Raw genomic sequence first — 14643 nt, 5'->3', positions numbered from 1 at the left:
GAGAGAGACAGAGAGAGAGAGAGAGAGAGAGAGAGAGAGAGAGAGAGAGAGAGAGAAGGAAGGCTCTGTCTTTACTGTAGCTGCAGGTCCAGAGGTGTGTTTTCACTCTCAGGTTGAACATTAGCAGCGACAACACTGCACACTGAGAAGAGAAGAAAGGAAGTGAAACAACCTTCTACCAGCACTTCTACCACAGAAACCAGCGCAAACCTACTGCTGGGAAGGGAACCGGAATCAAACCGAGGACTTATTTATTTATTTTCTGCTTCATTTCACTCAGTTACACCATAAACCTTCTTTATACAGCCTGAAAAAGAGGTACAGAAGCTCAAGGTCTATCAGAGCTGGTGAGGAAAAACATCTTGAACCGGGTGTTATATCACCTCTGACCGGAGGCGACTGAAGGCTGAGGAATCTAGAGCAGCTTTGATCTACTCAAGCCTGGACGAGTCTGTAAGTGCTGAGATATAATCTGCTACTCTTTCTGTTACAGTGGGCAGACGGGCAGACGGGCAGGTGGGCAGACGGGCAGACGGGCAGAGGGGCAGACTTGATTGTTTCTGTTGCAGTGGCACAGCGAACATCTACAGCACTCTGATAAACTGTATTTTTAGAGCATTTTCATTTGTGACAAAATCTCAGAGAGGTTTACACACGAAATGAAATAAAAACACAGTAACAATCAAAAGGAGAAAACTCTCCTTCACTCATTCTCCTCTAGTACTCTAAACATTATCAAATATATTTTTGAATGTATTCAAAATAAAGCTGTTCAAACTGCTTATTATTAGTATCTACTATGCGTTATTAAATAACTACTGTGAATTATTCAGCATCTACTTTGAATTATTTGGTATCTACTATGAATTATTCAGTCTCTACTGTGAATTATTCAGTAACTACTACGAATTATTCAGTATCTACTGTGAATTATTTAGTATCTACTACAAAACATTCAGTATCTACTATGAATTATTCAGTATCTACTATGAATTATTCAGTATCTACTATGAATTTTTCAGTATCTACTATGAATTTTTCAGTATCTACTATTTATTATTTAGCATTCAGTATAGTAGATATAGAAAAATTCATCGTAGATACTGAAAAATTCATCGTAGATACTGAATAATAAGCTATAAGATAAATAACTGAATAATAAGCAGAATAAACAGCCTAATTTTGAATGCAGTTAAAAACATATTTGATTATGCTTGGAGTATTAGAGGAAAATGAGTAACGGAGAGTTTCCTTCTTTTAATTCTAACTGTGCTGTTATTTCATTTCGTGTGTACATCACTGAGATTTTGTTAGAAAATTAAAGTGCTATGTAGTCTAGAAAACAGTTTAGTTTGGTAGTTTGCACTTTTTGACGCAGCTCTGCTCTTAAAAATGTTATTAAGTTCTTGACAGTAACTGTCTGACCCCTCAATTACCAACTTAATCATCATCACAGATGATATTTATCATAATCAACGTGCTGATGACCGTAACATTGAGTGAAACAGATTATTTTCTTCCCGAGGGCCTGACTGAGTCTAAAGCAGGCTGTAAGTGAAGGTTGGGGCTATTCCTGTAGAAACACCTTCAGAAACTGATAAGATCGTAGAGACAAAGAAAGCTTATCTGAAGACTGTTACATGCAGGTACTCAGAGGGCACCGGCATCCAGTCTGTGCTGTGCGGCCGGTTCTTGTGTAAAAGGGCTAAACTAGGTTTAAAGATGTATTTTGACTCTATCAAGCCAAACATCTCGCTGCCTTTATTGTCGGAAACACTGCGACAGATTTATTTGTTCAGATCTAATTTGATTTAATGAATTTCTGATAAGATAAAGTTTTTAGTTTTACTCTAATTGAGTGTTTGTTATGTTTACTGCACTACTGTATAAATGACCAGCCACTTTAGTGAGTCCACTTTCTTGTATTTACACTCACTGTCCATTTTATCAGCTCCACTGACCATATAGGAGCACTTTGTAGTTCTACAGTTACAGACTGTAGTCCATCTGTTTCTCTGCATACTTTGTTAGCCCGTTCTTCAGTGGTCAGGACCCCCATGGACCCTCACAGAGCAGGTACTATTTGGGTGGTGGATCATTCTCAGCACTGCAGTAACACTGATATGGTGGTGGTGTGTTAGTGTGTGTTGTGCTGGTACGAGTTGATCAGACACAGCAGTGCTGCTGGAGTTTTTAAACACTGTGTCCACTCACTGTCCACTCTATTAGACACTCCTACCTTGTCAGTCCACCTTGTAGATGTAAAGTCAGAGACGATAGCTCATCTGCTGCTGCACAGTTTATGTTGGTCATCCTCTAGTCCTTCATCAGTGGTCACAGGACGCTGTTGGCTGGATATTTTTGGTTGGTGGACTGTTCTCAGTCCAGCAGCGACACTGAGGTGTTTAAAAACTCCAGCAGCACTGCTGTGTCTGATCCACTCAGACCAGCGCAACACACACTAACACACCACCACCACGTCAGTGTTACTGCACTGCTGAGAATGACCCACCACCCAAATAGTACCTGACCACTGAAGAACAGGGTAACAGAGTATGCAGAGAAACAGATGGACTACAGTCTGTAACTGTAGAACTACAAAGTGCTCCTATATGGTCAGTGGAGCTGATAAAATGGACAGAGGAGGTGGCCAGTCGGTGTATGTTCTATACATAACAGAACGACAGAGAGAAGCAGATAAAGAAAGCTAGGATTAGAGAGAGAGAGAGAGAGAGAGAGAGAGAGAGAGAGAGAGGTGTTGAATGTGTGTTCATGTGAGCTGTAATCGGACCCTTTTGTATCAGCCCTCAGTTTCATACCTCTGATGCCAGGCACTCCACCAAACCGTGACTCTCTGTGGTTCTTCCAGTCCATCAGGCTTTTTCTGCCACAATACAGAGAGTCACTCAGCCCGAGAGCAGCTTAATTCTCAGGAAAATCCCTGGCACGCTGTAAAAGAACATCCTCCGCATGTCATCACAATAGCACCTGGAGACAAAAACAAAACTAACTGTTCATCAACCACAGTTATTCTTTACTGTTCAAAACAAAATCTGACACTGATTTGCTCCCCAAAACTGCTTCAGTGGTTTAATTCAACAGATAAGCCACTGAAAAGCTTTCAGTTTGGTTAGAGGGACTATATCCTGCATTTTAGTTATTTAATTATTTATTTCTCTCTATCTTTAGGTTCACGTATGCACCAAAAACTGCCATAATTCATTTTACGTGGCCATTTTCCAGCATCTCTGTCCCATAGAATTAAACAGGCTGCTTTTGTTACTGTGCCTTTAAGACTGATATATGTAAATGAGCTCTGTTCTGATTGGCTTTCCCTGTATTCAGAAAGCCGTCCAGGCTGAAGCACTCCTTATAACTTCAGAATGAGTGGGCGGAGCTAAACCACTCTAGGCTGAATAGGTAGTTACATGTACATACATCTGACATCGCAAAAACATTGAATTCAAAGCAGCTTAGTTTTCACATATATGGACTTTAATGACAGAAGAGTGAACTTTATCAATGTTTAAGTATCACATTAAACTACTTTTATATCAAAAAACGTGAGAAAAGGTGGTGGTTTTCCAAAATATGGGCCCTTTAGGATTGAAAATGTTGTACTCAGCCTAAGGGGGCAGTAATGGGCTGGAGGTTAGTGAACCAGCCTTGTGACTGGAAGGCCACTGGCTCAATCCCCTGAGCTGACAGTACATGACTGAAGTGCCCTTGAGCAAGGCACCTAACCCCCAACTGCTCCCCGGGCGCCGTGGATAGGGCTGCCCACCACTCCAGGGCAAGTGTGCTCACTGCCCCCTAGTGCATGTTCACTAGTGTGTATGTGGTGTTCCACTGCACGGATGGGTTAAAAGTGGAGGTGAAATTTCCCCATTGTGGGACTAATAGGGGTCACTTAATCCTAATAATAAATAGGTTCTCTATAAAATGTCATTTCTATCTATTTTATTTGTTTAAAAAAATTAGGTTCTATATTAAAAACTGCACTGTAAGATCCCAAATTCTGAAAGTATGAGTTTGACATTTAACAGTCCCTGGATTTATCACAATACTGACATTCTATATCTTTAAGAATCTCACAGTAAAGCATATCTTACACAAAATTAAAGGAATAGTTTGGCCAATAGTTTTAATTTCAAAATATAGTCAAATAACCAAGACAAGTTTCCGTCTTTAGTTTTGCACTTAGGCCTCTCACGATCGTGAGATTTTTGCCAATAATCAAATGACGTGTGATTAACAATTGCATTGTCTTTTTTGTTCACTGCATGCAACAAAAGGAGGATGGGTTCTCCTTTGGAGTCTTGGGTCCTCTCAAGGTTTCTTCCTCTTACTCTTAGGGAGTTTTCCTTGCCACTGTTGCCACTGGCGACGCTCATGGGGACTCAGACCTGGGCTTTTCTGTAAAGCTGCTTTGCAAAACTGCCTGTTGTAAAGATCAGTATATAAATAAACTTTGACTTGATCTGACTACTAAATATTAAAGTACAAGCCTAAAGTGAAGTGGCCAAATTTGGCTGATTAGCTACCTCGCGTCTTAGCTAGGTCTACTTTGTAGCTGATATTACGGTGCACCAAAGTTCTCTGAAGGTCAAATTACTGTTTCAAAAATACATTTTAAATCACAGATAAAATCTGACAACAACCTCATAATCAGTTTGTAGCGTTTGGCTCAGTAACCCTTAAAAACGTGTTTTTTGGGTTTTTCTGGCTACTGCACTTGCGCAGATCTCCACCACGAGGGGGCTTTTCCCGCTCACAGCTTAACCAGCAAGCAAGTTGACTCTTTTTCTTTGAGGGGCAGGACGTTACAAGCGTTCCCATTTCGTATTTCCACCAGTGACCGTCTCCTCCTTTATAACGTCTATGGTTGTAATAAAAGAGCTGGTTTATGAGGAGTCTGGCCACTTCCTATTTCCACCGCTGTATCAAAAACAGGACTGCATAACAGCAGAGGGCGCCCGCGAGCGAGTCCTCAATGAATGGAGGTAAATGGAGCTCAACGGCTAAAAACGAAAAAGTTAAAATAGTTTCTAATCACTGAACCAGAACTTTCCTTTAATGTTAGAAAGTAGAAATTTGTATTTCACTAAAAAAGCAAAGAAAACTCACCTGTATGTTTCCTTTTATCTACAGTAAATGGGTTTTGGGCAGCAGGACGATAACATTACTGCTACTGAGCGCTGATTGGCTGTTCGCACTCACTGACGTCATGAATGAATTCTTTTATATTAAAAATGTTTCAGCATTTATAAACTATAATTTTGCTCAAACGCTCCATATCAACCCATTCATTTTGGACTCACTTGGGAGCGCCCCCTGTTTGAGAAACCCGGAGGAGATTACAGAGTGTAATCCTCCTCTATATAAGTTCTCTGGTACTAACATGAAATTATATATGCACTGTTGTGCAAATGTGCACAATTAAATGATTACAGTTACACAGGATCATGTGTGGAGTCAAGCAAAGCCTCTGATTCTCTTCTGAGTGTGAAAACATGCTAACATGCCAAGAGTAGATGCTAACAATATTAGCATTAGCTAACAAGGAACATCACTCAGAGTACCAGCACAGAGCACCCAGTTAAAAGACTTCATTCCTAATTCACATTGTGACTGTTGTGTCACAATATGATTGTGAAGAAAACATAAATAATAGTGATAATCGTAAAAGATTGTGAACAGGCGTTTATGTAATAATTGTGAAAGGCCTGTTCACAGTGTAGCTACAAGGCTAGAATAGCTAACAAATAATGGAAAGCTTAGAAATTAGCACTGTGCTAACAGCAGGCCTATCATTGCACACTTCATTGCCCAAAACTGTTCAGTTTTTTGTCTGTTCTGACATATCAAACCTCATATATGACCATATTGCCCCTAGCAGCCCAGCTAGCGAGCATATATCGGTCCGCTTTCTTGATAAGGTCGGCACTCCACTGACTGTTTGCCACTGCCGGACCACCCTCGGACCACCCAGATTACTGTCCTGCATACAAGCTCTACCTATTTTTAATCTCGCCAAACAGATTTTAAATCAACGTAGAGTATTTTCTAAAATAAAAGGCTAAGACAAAAATATTACAAACAACTGAGAGAAAAAATTCATGACTCGGCCTGATATAAAATGGTTTTATAGAAAATGTTGTTGACACTGTGCTAGATTAAAATTATTTAATAAACTAATTTACAAAGTATAACTAAACAAGGAAGGAGGGAAGGAAAACGTTGGTGGACTGTGAGTGGAAAATAAACGCTGATAAGTGAAATTTTGTCCATAACACCGGTGGGCCGCCTGGAAAACGCTGAGCAAAATGCTAGCGAACCGTCAGCTTTGCCATCAGCAGGCCAACAGTGGTCCACTACACTCTTGCTATCAGGCAGCTAGCATGAGGCTAGTGGAAATGTGTAGCCTCTCAAATAACATGGCTAAGTCTGTTGTTCAGAGTTGTTCAGCATTTCTGATAAACTCACTGTTATCCATAAACATGGACTGAAGTACATTAGCATAGTTAAAACAGTAGCGCTCATCATTTACTTTGAATTTTGTCTACTTTAGTCCATCTTTGTAGATTACAGTGTCGTACAGCGTCAGAAACCACATAATCTGGCTGTTTGGTCACGTTATTAGCTGCAGGCACTGACGGCTTCAAATAAGGAACTACTTCTTATAAAAACGCCTTCAGTCTGAAAGCTGGAACTGAAGCACTGCATGCAGTAAACACAGTGTTTAAAGGTAAGAGGCTAAACAGCTTGAGACTGGTGGCTAACTTGTAGTTTTTAGAGCATGTAAGTCAGCCAGGTAGCAAAACAGCTGATCCAAAATGTTTTAAAAGACTGTGATCTGTAACATCTCTAATAGACTTAATTATGTGGTTTCTGACATCTGGTTATCTATGAACATGGACTGAAATACAGACAAAATTCAGACTTGAAGACGACTGCTACTGTTTTTAGCTATGTAACATATTTTTGACAATTTTTATGTTAGCATAGTGCTAAAAAATGACCATTAGACTATTTACATTGTGATACCAACCTGTTAAAAAAGCCAAAACACATTACAAAACTATCAGGAACCGAACACTTAATGGTTTCTATTGTTTTTTTTTCAGCAGGGCTGTTAGCAACATTAGCCTTGTAGCTCGAGTGCTAAAGCTAAAGAGGCAAACTTTCAGACACCAAATATGTCTTCACTCACTGTCTGCATTGGTTTGGGTGGGGAGGGAAACTATTCTTCTCTTCATAAATTGGGATAGTTTGAGAGTAAATCCAGACTTCAAGATGGCTGCTAATGTTTTTGGCCATGTAACACACATTTGACCATTTTTATGTTAGCACAGTGCTAAAAAATGACCATTAGACTGTTTACATTGTGTTACCAACCCATTTAAAAGGCCAAAACACATTACAAAACTCAAGAAACCGACAGAAACAATGGCTTTTATGTGTTTTTCAGCAGGGTTGTTAGCTACATTAGCCTTATAGCTCCAGTGCTAAAGCTAAAGAAGCAAACATGCCTTGACTGACTGTCCTGATTGCCTGCATTGGTTTAAGAGGTGGGGGTGTGACTGTGTAAATGTGAAACTATTTCTTCATTTTGGGAAGTTAAGTTGGGAAGGTTTGAGGGTAGTTGCTCAATGTTTCCATGATTGTGTCACAGTGCAGCTTATCGATGACGCTCATCACGTCTCTAAATGCAGACTGTGCTGTGATGTCATTGTGGTTTCTTCTGTCTCTGCAGAAGCATCTCAGTCGCTGCGTGAGCCAACCTGCCCAACTCCTCTCCGCCGGGCGAAATGAGTACAAAACTAAATCACTCACAGGATGTGGAATGCGGCCTCATGGCTTCCTCTGGCGGTCAGCACAGAGACTACAGGAAACTGGCCATCGGCAGCATCATCTGCGGCCTTTCCTGCCTCGGCATCATGTCCCTGATTTACTCTGTCAAGGTAATCACGCTCCATATATACATACATACATCCTCCATATATAAATAAACATTCTCATGATCTTGTACACCAATCTACAACTTCTAATACTCTCCCGGCCGCTTTATTAGAAACCCCCTCACCTCAGTGGTGGACAGCTGGACACTGTTTATGCACATTTTGTGTAAGCCGTCCTCCAGACGTCCTCAAAGTACTGACTTGGTATCTCAAAATAATGACCTTTCGTGAAATATTAACTTCATATCTGTAAGTAATGATGTTCTCCCAATATTGACTTAGTAACTCAAAAGAATTTGTTTTCTCAAAATATTGATTGTGTCTTGAAATAATCACTTTCTTGAAATACTGATTAGTATCTCTAAACTCTAATGTATTTTTTGGAATATTGACAATATCTCAAAATAATGATCTATTTTCTTGAAATAATGACTTAATATGTCTAAATAATGACCCATTTTCTTGAATTATTGGCTTAATATATCAAAATAATGACCTATATTCTTGAAATATTGACTTATATGTCTAAATAATGACTTATTGTCTCAAAATATCGATTTAGTATCTTGAAATAATCACTTTCTTGAAAGACTGATTAGTTTCTCTAAATAATGACCTTTTATTGAAATATTGACTTAATGTCTCAAAATAATGTCCTATTTTCTTGAAATACTGACTTAATACCTCTAATTACTTATTTTCTCGAAATATTGACTTAATATCTCTACATAATTACTTATTTTCTCAATATGTTAATTTAGTCGCTTGAAATAATCCCTTTCTTGAAATACTAACTTTTCTCAATATAATGACTTATTGTCTTGAAACATTGACCTCAAAGTCTTACTTTAATATCTCGAAATGTCTACTTATCTCAAAATATATACTCGAGATATATACTTATATAATGCACTTATGTTCTCAAGATTTGAGGATACTATGTTAAAGAGTTAGTACATTTTAAGAAAGTGAGTAATTATTCTGGGATCATTATTATGAGATAGTAAGTTGCACATGCACTCTCCCACTTGAGGGGAACATGGTGAAGGAGGACTCATCTGACCAGATCACTGCTTTCCACATCTCGGAGACCAGTGCTGATGGTTTTTACACCACTGACCTCTCAGACGGTCATTCGTCTCTATAATGAGGTGCTGCCCTGCTATAATATCCCCCTGTATGTGGTTGTGGATGGACTGTTCTTGCTGATATATGGCGCTAATGCACGAACATCACGCACACTGAATGTGACCAGCCCTGTTTACTAAATGCAGACGTCACTTTAGTCACTGTTCTTATTGATACACGAGGGGCAGCTGAGCAGTTCTGAGGGTCATAAAGGATTTTAGGATGTTAATAGCTTAATTCCATCATGCAGTTCACCTGTCTGTGTCCCTATATGTCCTAATGTGTCTCCCAATTCCCACCAGACTCGGGCGATGAACAAGGGAAAGCTTAACATACCAGAAGCAGACAGAGCAAAGAAAGGCAAGGAGTACTCTAAGAAAGCTCGGAATTATGGGATATTCGCCATTGTGGCCTGGGTGGCCCTGCTGATTCTCATCCCTCTGCTGACGGGACTGGTGTCGTACCTCCTGACCTTAATAAACTGAGAGAAAACCACAGAAACACTGAGCAGTGAGCCTGGAAAACCAAGGGAGACGTGACTTGTTGCTATGGACACGGGTTCCAGATTTCTGGACTATGAACTATAAGTGGACACGTCCATCAACAAACTCAGAATAGTAGCCAACCATCTGTCTGGCCCAGCTCATACTAAAGCGTCCAGGAAACGGATTCTATATTGGAATAAAGGCCAGGAATTCCATTATCGTTCAGTCAGTGAGAGTGAACGAGGGATTTAAAGCACCTTCTGCAAACTGAACAAAACAAACCAACACTAACATGTAAAGAGGAATTCCACTGTTTTTAAAACTCCTGTATGATTAACTGGTTAAGATGTAAACAGAGTCGTTCAGAGTGGTTTGGTGTGAAACGCTCCGTTCTAGAGAAACTGACCGAGTCAGAACTGTTCACAGTGGTGGTGATAGGAACCAGACGTCCACCTCTAAAAGCTCCCTCACAGAAAGTTACTACATGAAATGGTTATGAATTCACTGCCTGATGACTGAGATGCTGTTTATGATAGTTTGTGTTGTAGTCATGGCAACCCCTGATTGCCCATCACCACCACTGTAAAGACATCTGAACCATTTCACACCAAACCAGTCTGTTTACTCTACAGAGCCCTGCTGGTGACGTCCCATATAAATAAAACTAATGCATGGCCACAACTGAGTTAAGTCGTGGGAGCGAGTTAAGTCGTGGCCACAAGATCATGCCTTATAAAGCTGTGGTCAAGGCTTGACTATCTTGTGGCTACACCTTACTAAGTCATGACCAAGCATTAGGATGTCGTTGCCACGACTTAATTATCTCATTCCCATGCCTTACTAATGCATAGCTATGCATTAGGATCCCGTTCCCACACCTTACTAAGTCATGGCCATGACTTAATTAACTCGATTCCATGCCTTAATAAGTCATGGCCACAACTTAATTATTTTGTACACATGCATTAATATGGCATGGCCACGAATTATCTCTTTCCAACTCCTTACTAAGTCGTGGCCATGGCTTAATTATTTTGTTCCCATGCCTTACTAAGTTGTAGCCACACATTAGGATCTTCTTCCCACACATTAGTATGTCGTTGTAACAAAATAATTATCTCGTTCCTATGCCTTACTAAGTCAAGGCAACAATTTAATTATCTTGTTCCCATGCCTTAATAAGTCATGGCCATGCATTAGGAGCCCACACCTTACTAAGTCATGGCCCGACATAAATATGGCATGGCCATGAATTTGTTATCTCGTTCCCACGCCTTACTAAATCGTTCCCATGACTTACTAAGATGTAGCCACGCATTATGATCTAATACCCATGCATTAATATGCCGTTGCCACAAATTGTCTTGTTCCTATGCCTTACTATGTCATGGCCATGACTTAATTATCTCGTTCCCATGCCTTGCTAAGTCGTGGCCACACATTAGGATCTCATTCCCACACCTTACTAAGTCATGGCCATGACTTAATTATCTTGTTCCAATGCCTTACTAAGTCGTGGCCATGACCTAATTATCTCATTCCCAAGCCTTACTAAGTTGTGGCCACGCATTAGGATTTTTCCCACACATTAATATGGCGCGGCCCGACTTAATTATCTCCTTCCCATGCATTATTAAGTCATGGTCACAACTTAATTATCTCGCTCCCATGCCTTACTAAGTCGTGGCCACGCATTATTTTTATTTATAAAGCATGTCACCAGCAGGGCTTCGTATCAATCACTGCTTTATACAGAAATTTTGGAAAACCGGTGAAATTCCCCTTCCTTGTGTCCACTTAAGGACACATTCTGTGCTACTTTTGAGTTCTAATCACACACAGTGTCTGAAATACACTGTGTCTGATACAAAACGTGCTAAAATAACATGAGACAGTTTTAAACGTATACATTAATTTGCTGTGAAGTCTTTTATTCATACTCTGTATTCTGGACAGTAAACAACAAGGATGGACAAACATCGTTAATACAAGCTTTCTGATCAAACTACCTTTAAAAAAAGGCTTTGTTACAATATTTTTACATTATTACTATTTAGTTTTAAGCTTCTTTAAAAACTTTATCCGTGCCGGACTGTGCTTCTGTATTTTTGTACAATGAAAATGTTGATGTGAAAATGCTTCTTAATAAAACGTGTAACAGTCAAAGCTTTGCAGCTGCATCTGGATGCAAATCCTTGAACTTTTGTTGGAGGGGAATAAAAAAAAGGATCCAAAAACATTCCATACAAAGCAAAACCAATCACAAACACCAATTTCCAAGCCACAGCATTACTTTGGTAACTACAAAACTATTAAACTGAGAAAATACTCCCCATGATGGACGAAGTGGTCTGGATTTAATCTGGATTCTGCCTGAGCGAAACCACAGAAACAAACAGTGGAAATCTGTGTTACGCAGCAAAACAGCGAACATTCCCATGATGAACAAGTCACAAACTAGAAATCCATCACTGGGAAACGGAAACATTATTGCTGCCTCATGCAGTTGAAAACAAGACCAGTATAAACGCTCTCAGATCCACCTATACAAGAGTTTACACGAACATATGGCACGTTTAAAGAGAACATGGTCATATAAACATGAGTACCCTGAGAGAGTGAAGCGTTAAAGGCACTTCATGACCAGCATTCAGATCCATTCTGCACTTTCCGATCAGTGAAGCTCACCGAACATGTTACAGAGGAATTCCACAGGTTTATCTACACGTTCCTGGCCATGGTCGAGACGGAAAGTCATTCGGAGAGGTCTGGTGTGAAATTCTTGGTGGTAGAGATTCTTTACAGTGGTGGTGAGAGGAACCAGGGGCCGGATTCACGAAAGCTTAAAGAAAAAACTTGCGAAGGTTATTAAGATTAACGCTAAGAAGTTCGTAAGAAGGTTCTTAAAGGCAATTCTCGAGAAAGAAGTTCTGAAATGTTCTTTAAGATAATCTTAATTATTTTCTTAACCCTTTAATGTCCTCACCAAGAGAAAAGCAATGGATTTATATATATATATATAGCAGTTGTTGAAAGAATTTTGTATCTCCAAAATGGTAACTTTACAGGAGAAGGAAAAAACATACTTTACTTTTAATGTAAGTCAATGGAACCAGAATTTTTTCCAAGTCATTTTGGGTCATTTCTTTTGGTCCATTCATCATGAAATTTACAAACAATACAAAGAGCAACAGGTATTTTCAAATTATGTCAAAAACTGGAAAAACATCATATACTGAGTATTATATATAATAGAATATATATAAAATATTGTTTGTTTGGGGAAATAATAAAAACAGTTTTTTTTGTCATTTTTTTTTGACCCCACAATTTCAAAAATATTCACGTCTACCAAAACGGTCAAGATGGTACTTTGTGGCATATATAGTGACTCAAAATGTGCCCCCCTAATGGCTGAACAGAACATTAAAGGGTTAAGATAATCTTCACAGCATTTTATCATGTACCATAAACGTCATGAGATACAGTTTGAATTTGTATTAATGGTTATTTCCATTATTTAATCCACTCAGAGGAGCAAAATGGAGGAAAAACATCAAACCAAGCATTTAAAAAATTTAGCAAACAAGATCTAGAAGTGATGGAAGAAGAAACAGCTGACAGGAAAAAAAATCTGCCTTAGAAAAAATATGATAATTGTGGGGAAACTGATGAGGATGAGGAGCAGCAGAAGCTGCGTCCGAGATAAATACGGATGATCAACTCATCGACTCTTACAGCCTGAGACGAGTGTGAGTCTGTCGTAAAGAGGAAAAAAAAACACATTTAAGATTTTCTTTCTTAAGACACTTTCGTGAATCTGGCCTCAGGTGTCGCCATGACTACAACACAGACATTTTATTTACTATCCGGAACCACCAGTGAACCTACACGAGTCTTCTGAGTTTATATGGAATGTTGATGATGGAAAATAGTGGAAAATCTGAAATAATAAGTTTTCTTTGGGGACTAATTTGCCTCACAACACCTCATTTATTTATATATATAAAATGTTTTGGCCAAAAAGCTTGTATCAAAAAACTACTGAACATATTAAGCATTAAACTCTTCAGACGCCTGGTTCCCATCACCACCACTGTGAGCAATTCTGACTCTAGAACAGACCATTGCCTATAAAACCACTCTGAATGACTCTGTGTACATCTTAACCATCTAATTATGCAGAAATTTTGAAAATTCTGTGAAATCGCTCTTAAAAAATGTCTCCTAATGCATGTTTAGGGGTCTGGAAACTCAACAGGTAAAATCTTTCCTTTTATCCAAAGAGGAAACGGGGAAATTCTGGGCTGAAACACTCGAAATGAAGTGCTCTTGTTTTCAAACATTCAGGATAATAAAACGAGAGCTTGTATTAATATATATATAAAAATAAAATAAACTGTCGCTGTCATAAGAAAAACTCCTCCAAATCTCCATAACGGCATCTTTTCTGGAAAAGCAATAATATGTTTACATTTAATCTCAACCCTGGTTAATGCCATTAGATTTAAGGTCATTTTGGACTATTTCTATCAGTCCAGTTCATTTTTACACAATGTAAACAGCTGGTGTTTTCAAAAAGAGTAAATTAAATAAATAAATAAAGAAGATATGAGGTTTTGCTCTGACAGTGATGGGACATGTATGTATGTATGCGTGTGTGTGTGTGTGTGTGTGTGTATATATATATATATATATATATATATATATATATATATATATATATATATATATATATATATACACACACACACACACACAGAGTTCTATGCAAGTTTAGGCACCACTGATCAAATGTTGATTTTCAAAGTAAAAGTTCCTCTGCAAGGAACAAACAAATGATAAATTTCAGTGCGCAGCTCCCATTTATTTGTCAGCTTAACAAATTGGTGGGAAAAAACATAGAATATATGATTTGGCTTAACACTTTGCCATATTTTATGTTTTATCCCCCCAAAATATGTGAAATTCAGTAAATAAACAGTAATTATGTATTAAAATGTACAGTTCTGTGTAGTGGATGTGTTCTCGTATATTCAGAACACGTCATTTGACCAGGGGTGCCTTGA

The 14643-nt window shown here is 38.8% G+C and overlaps 1 protein-coding gene across 2 annotated transcripts; it reads left to right on the top strand.

Moving 5' to 3' along the window:
* Positions 1 to 9939, top strand: LOC118821265 (transmembrane protein 265-like). Of its 2 annotated transcripts, none has more exons than XM_036589802.1 (3): positions 1 to 453; positions 7757 to 7964; positions 9392 to 9939. In XM_036589802.1, the coding sequence occupies exons 2-3, from the start codon at positions 7812 to 7814 to the stop codon at positions 9572 to 9574; spliced, it is 336 nt and encodes a 111-aa protein (XP_036445695.1). In that variant the 5' UTR covers positions 1 to 453; positions 7757 to 7811; the 3' UTR covers positions 9575 to 9939. The 2 variants fall into 2 exon arrangements, with proteins under 2 accessions (XP_036445695.1, XP_036445696.1); XM_036589803.1 differs by lacking the exon at positions 1 to 453 and adding an exon at positions 6707 to 6748.
* The last annotated feature ends 4704 nt before the right edge of the window (positions 9940 to 14643 follow it).

Source organism: Colossoma macropomum, unplaced genomic scaffold (assembly GCF_904425465.1).
Source record: "Colossoma macropomum unplaced genomic scaffold, Colossoma_macropomum, whole genome shotgun sequence".
In the NCBI taxonomy this organism is placed as follows: Eukaryota; Metazoa; Chordata; class Actinopteri; order Characiformes; family Serrasalmidae; genus Colossoma; species Colossoma macropomum.
Note: the sequence above shows the minus strand (reverse complement) of the source record. Positions and strands in the feature narration are given on the sequence as shown.

Bases quoted from the DNA above. Each gene is read 5' to 3' on its own strand.
- LOC118821265 (XM_036589802.1), top strand. From the start codon at position 7,812: ATGAGTACAAAACTAAATCACTCACAGGATGTGGAATGCGGCCTCATG. The intron at 7,965-9,391 runs GTAATCACGCTC...AATTCCCACCAG, and splicing joins CCCTGATTTACTCTGTCAAG to ACTCGGGCGATGAACAAGGG.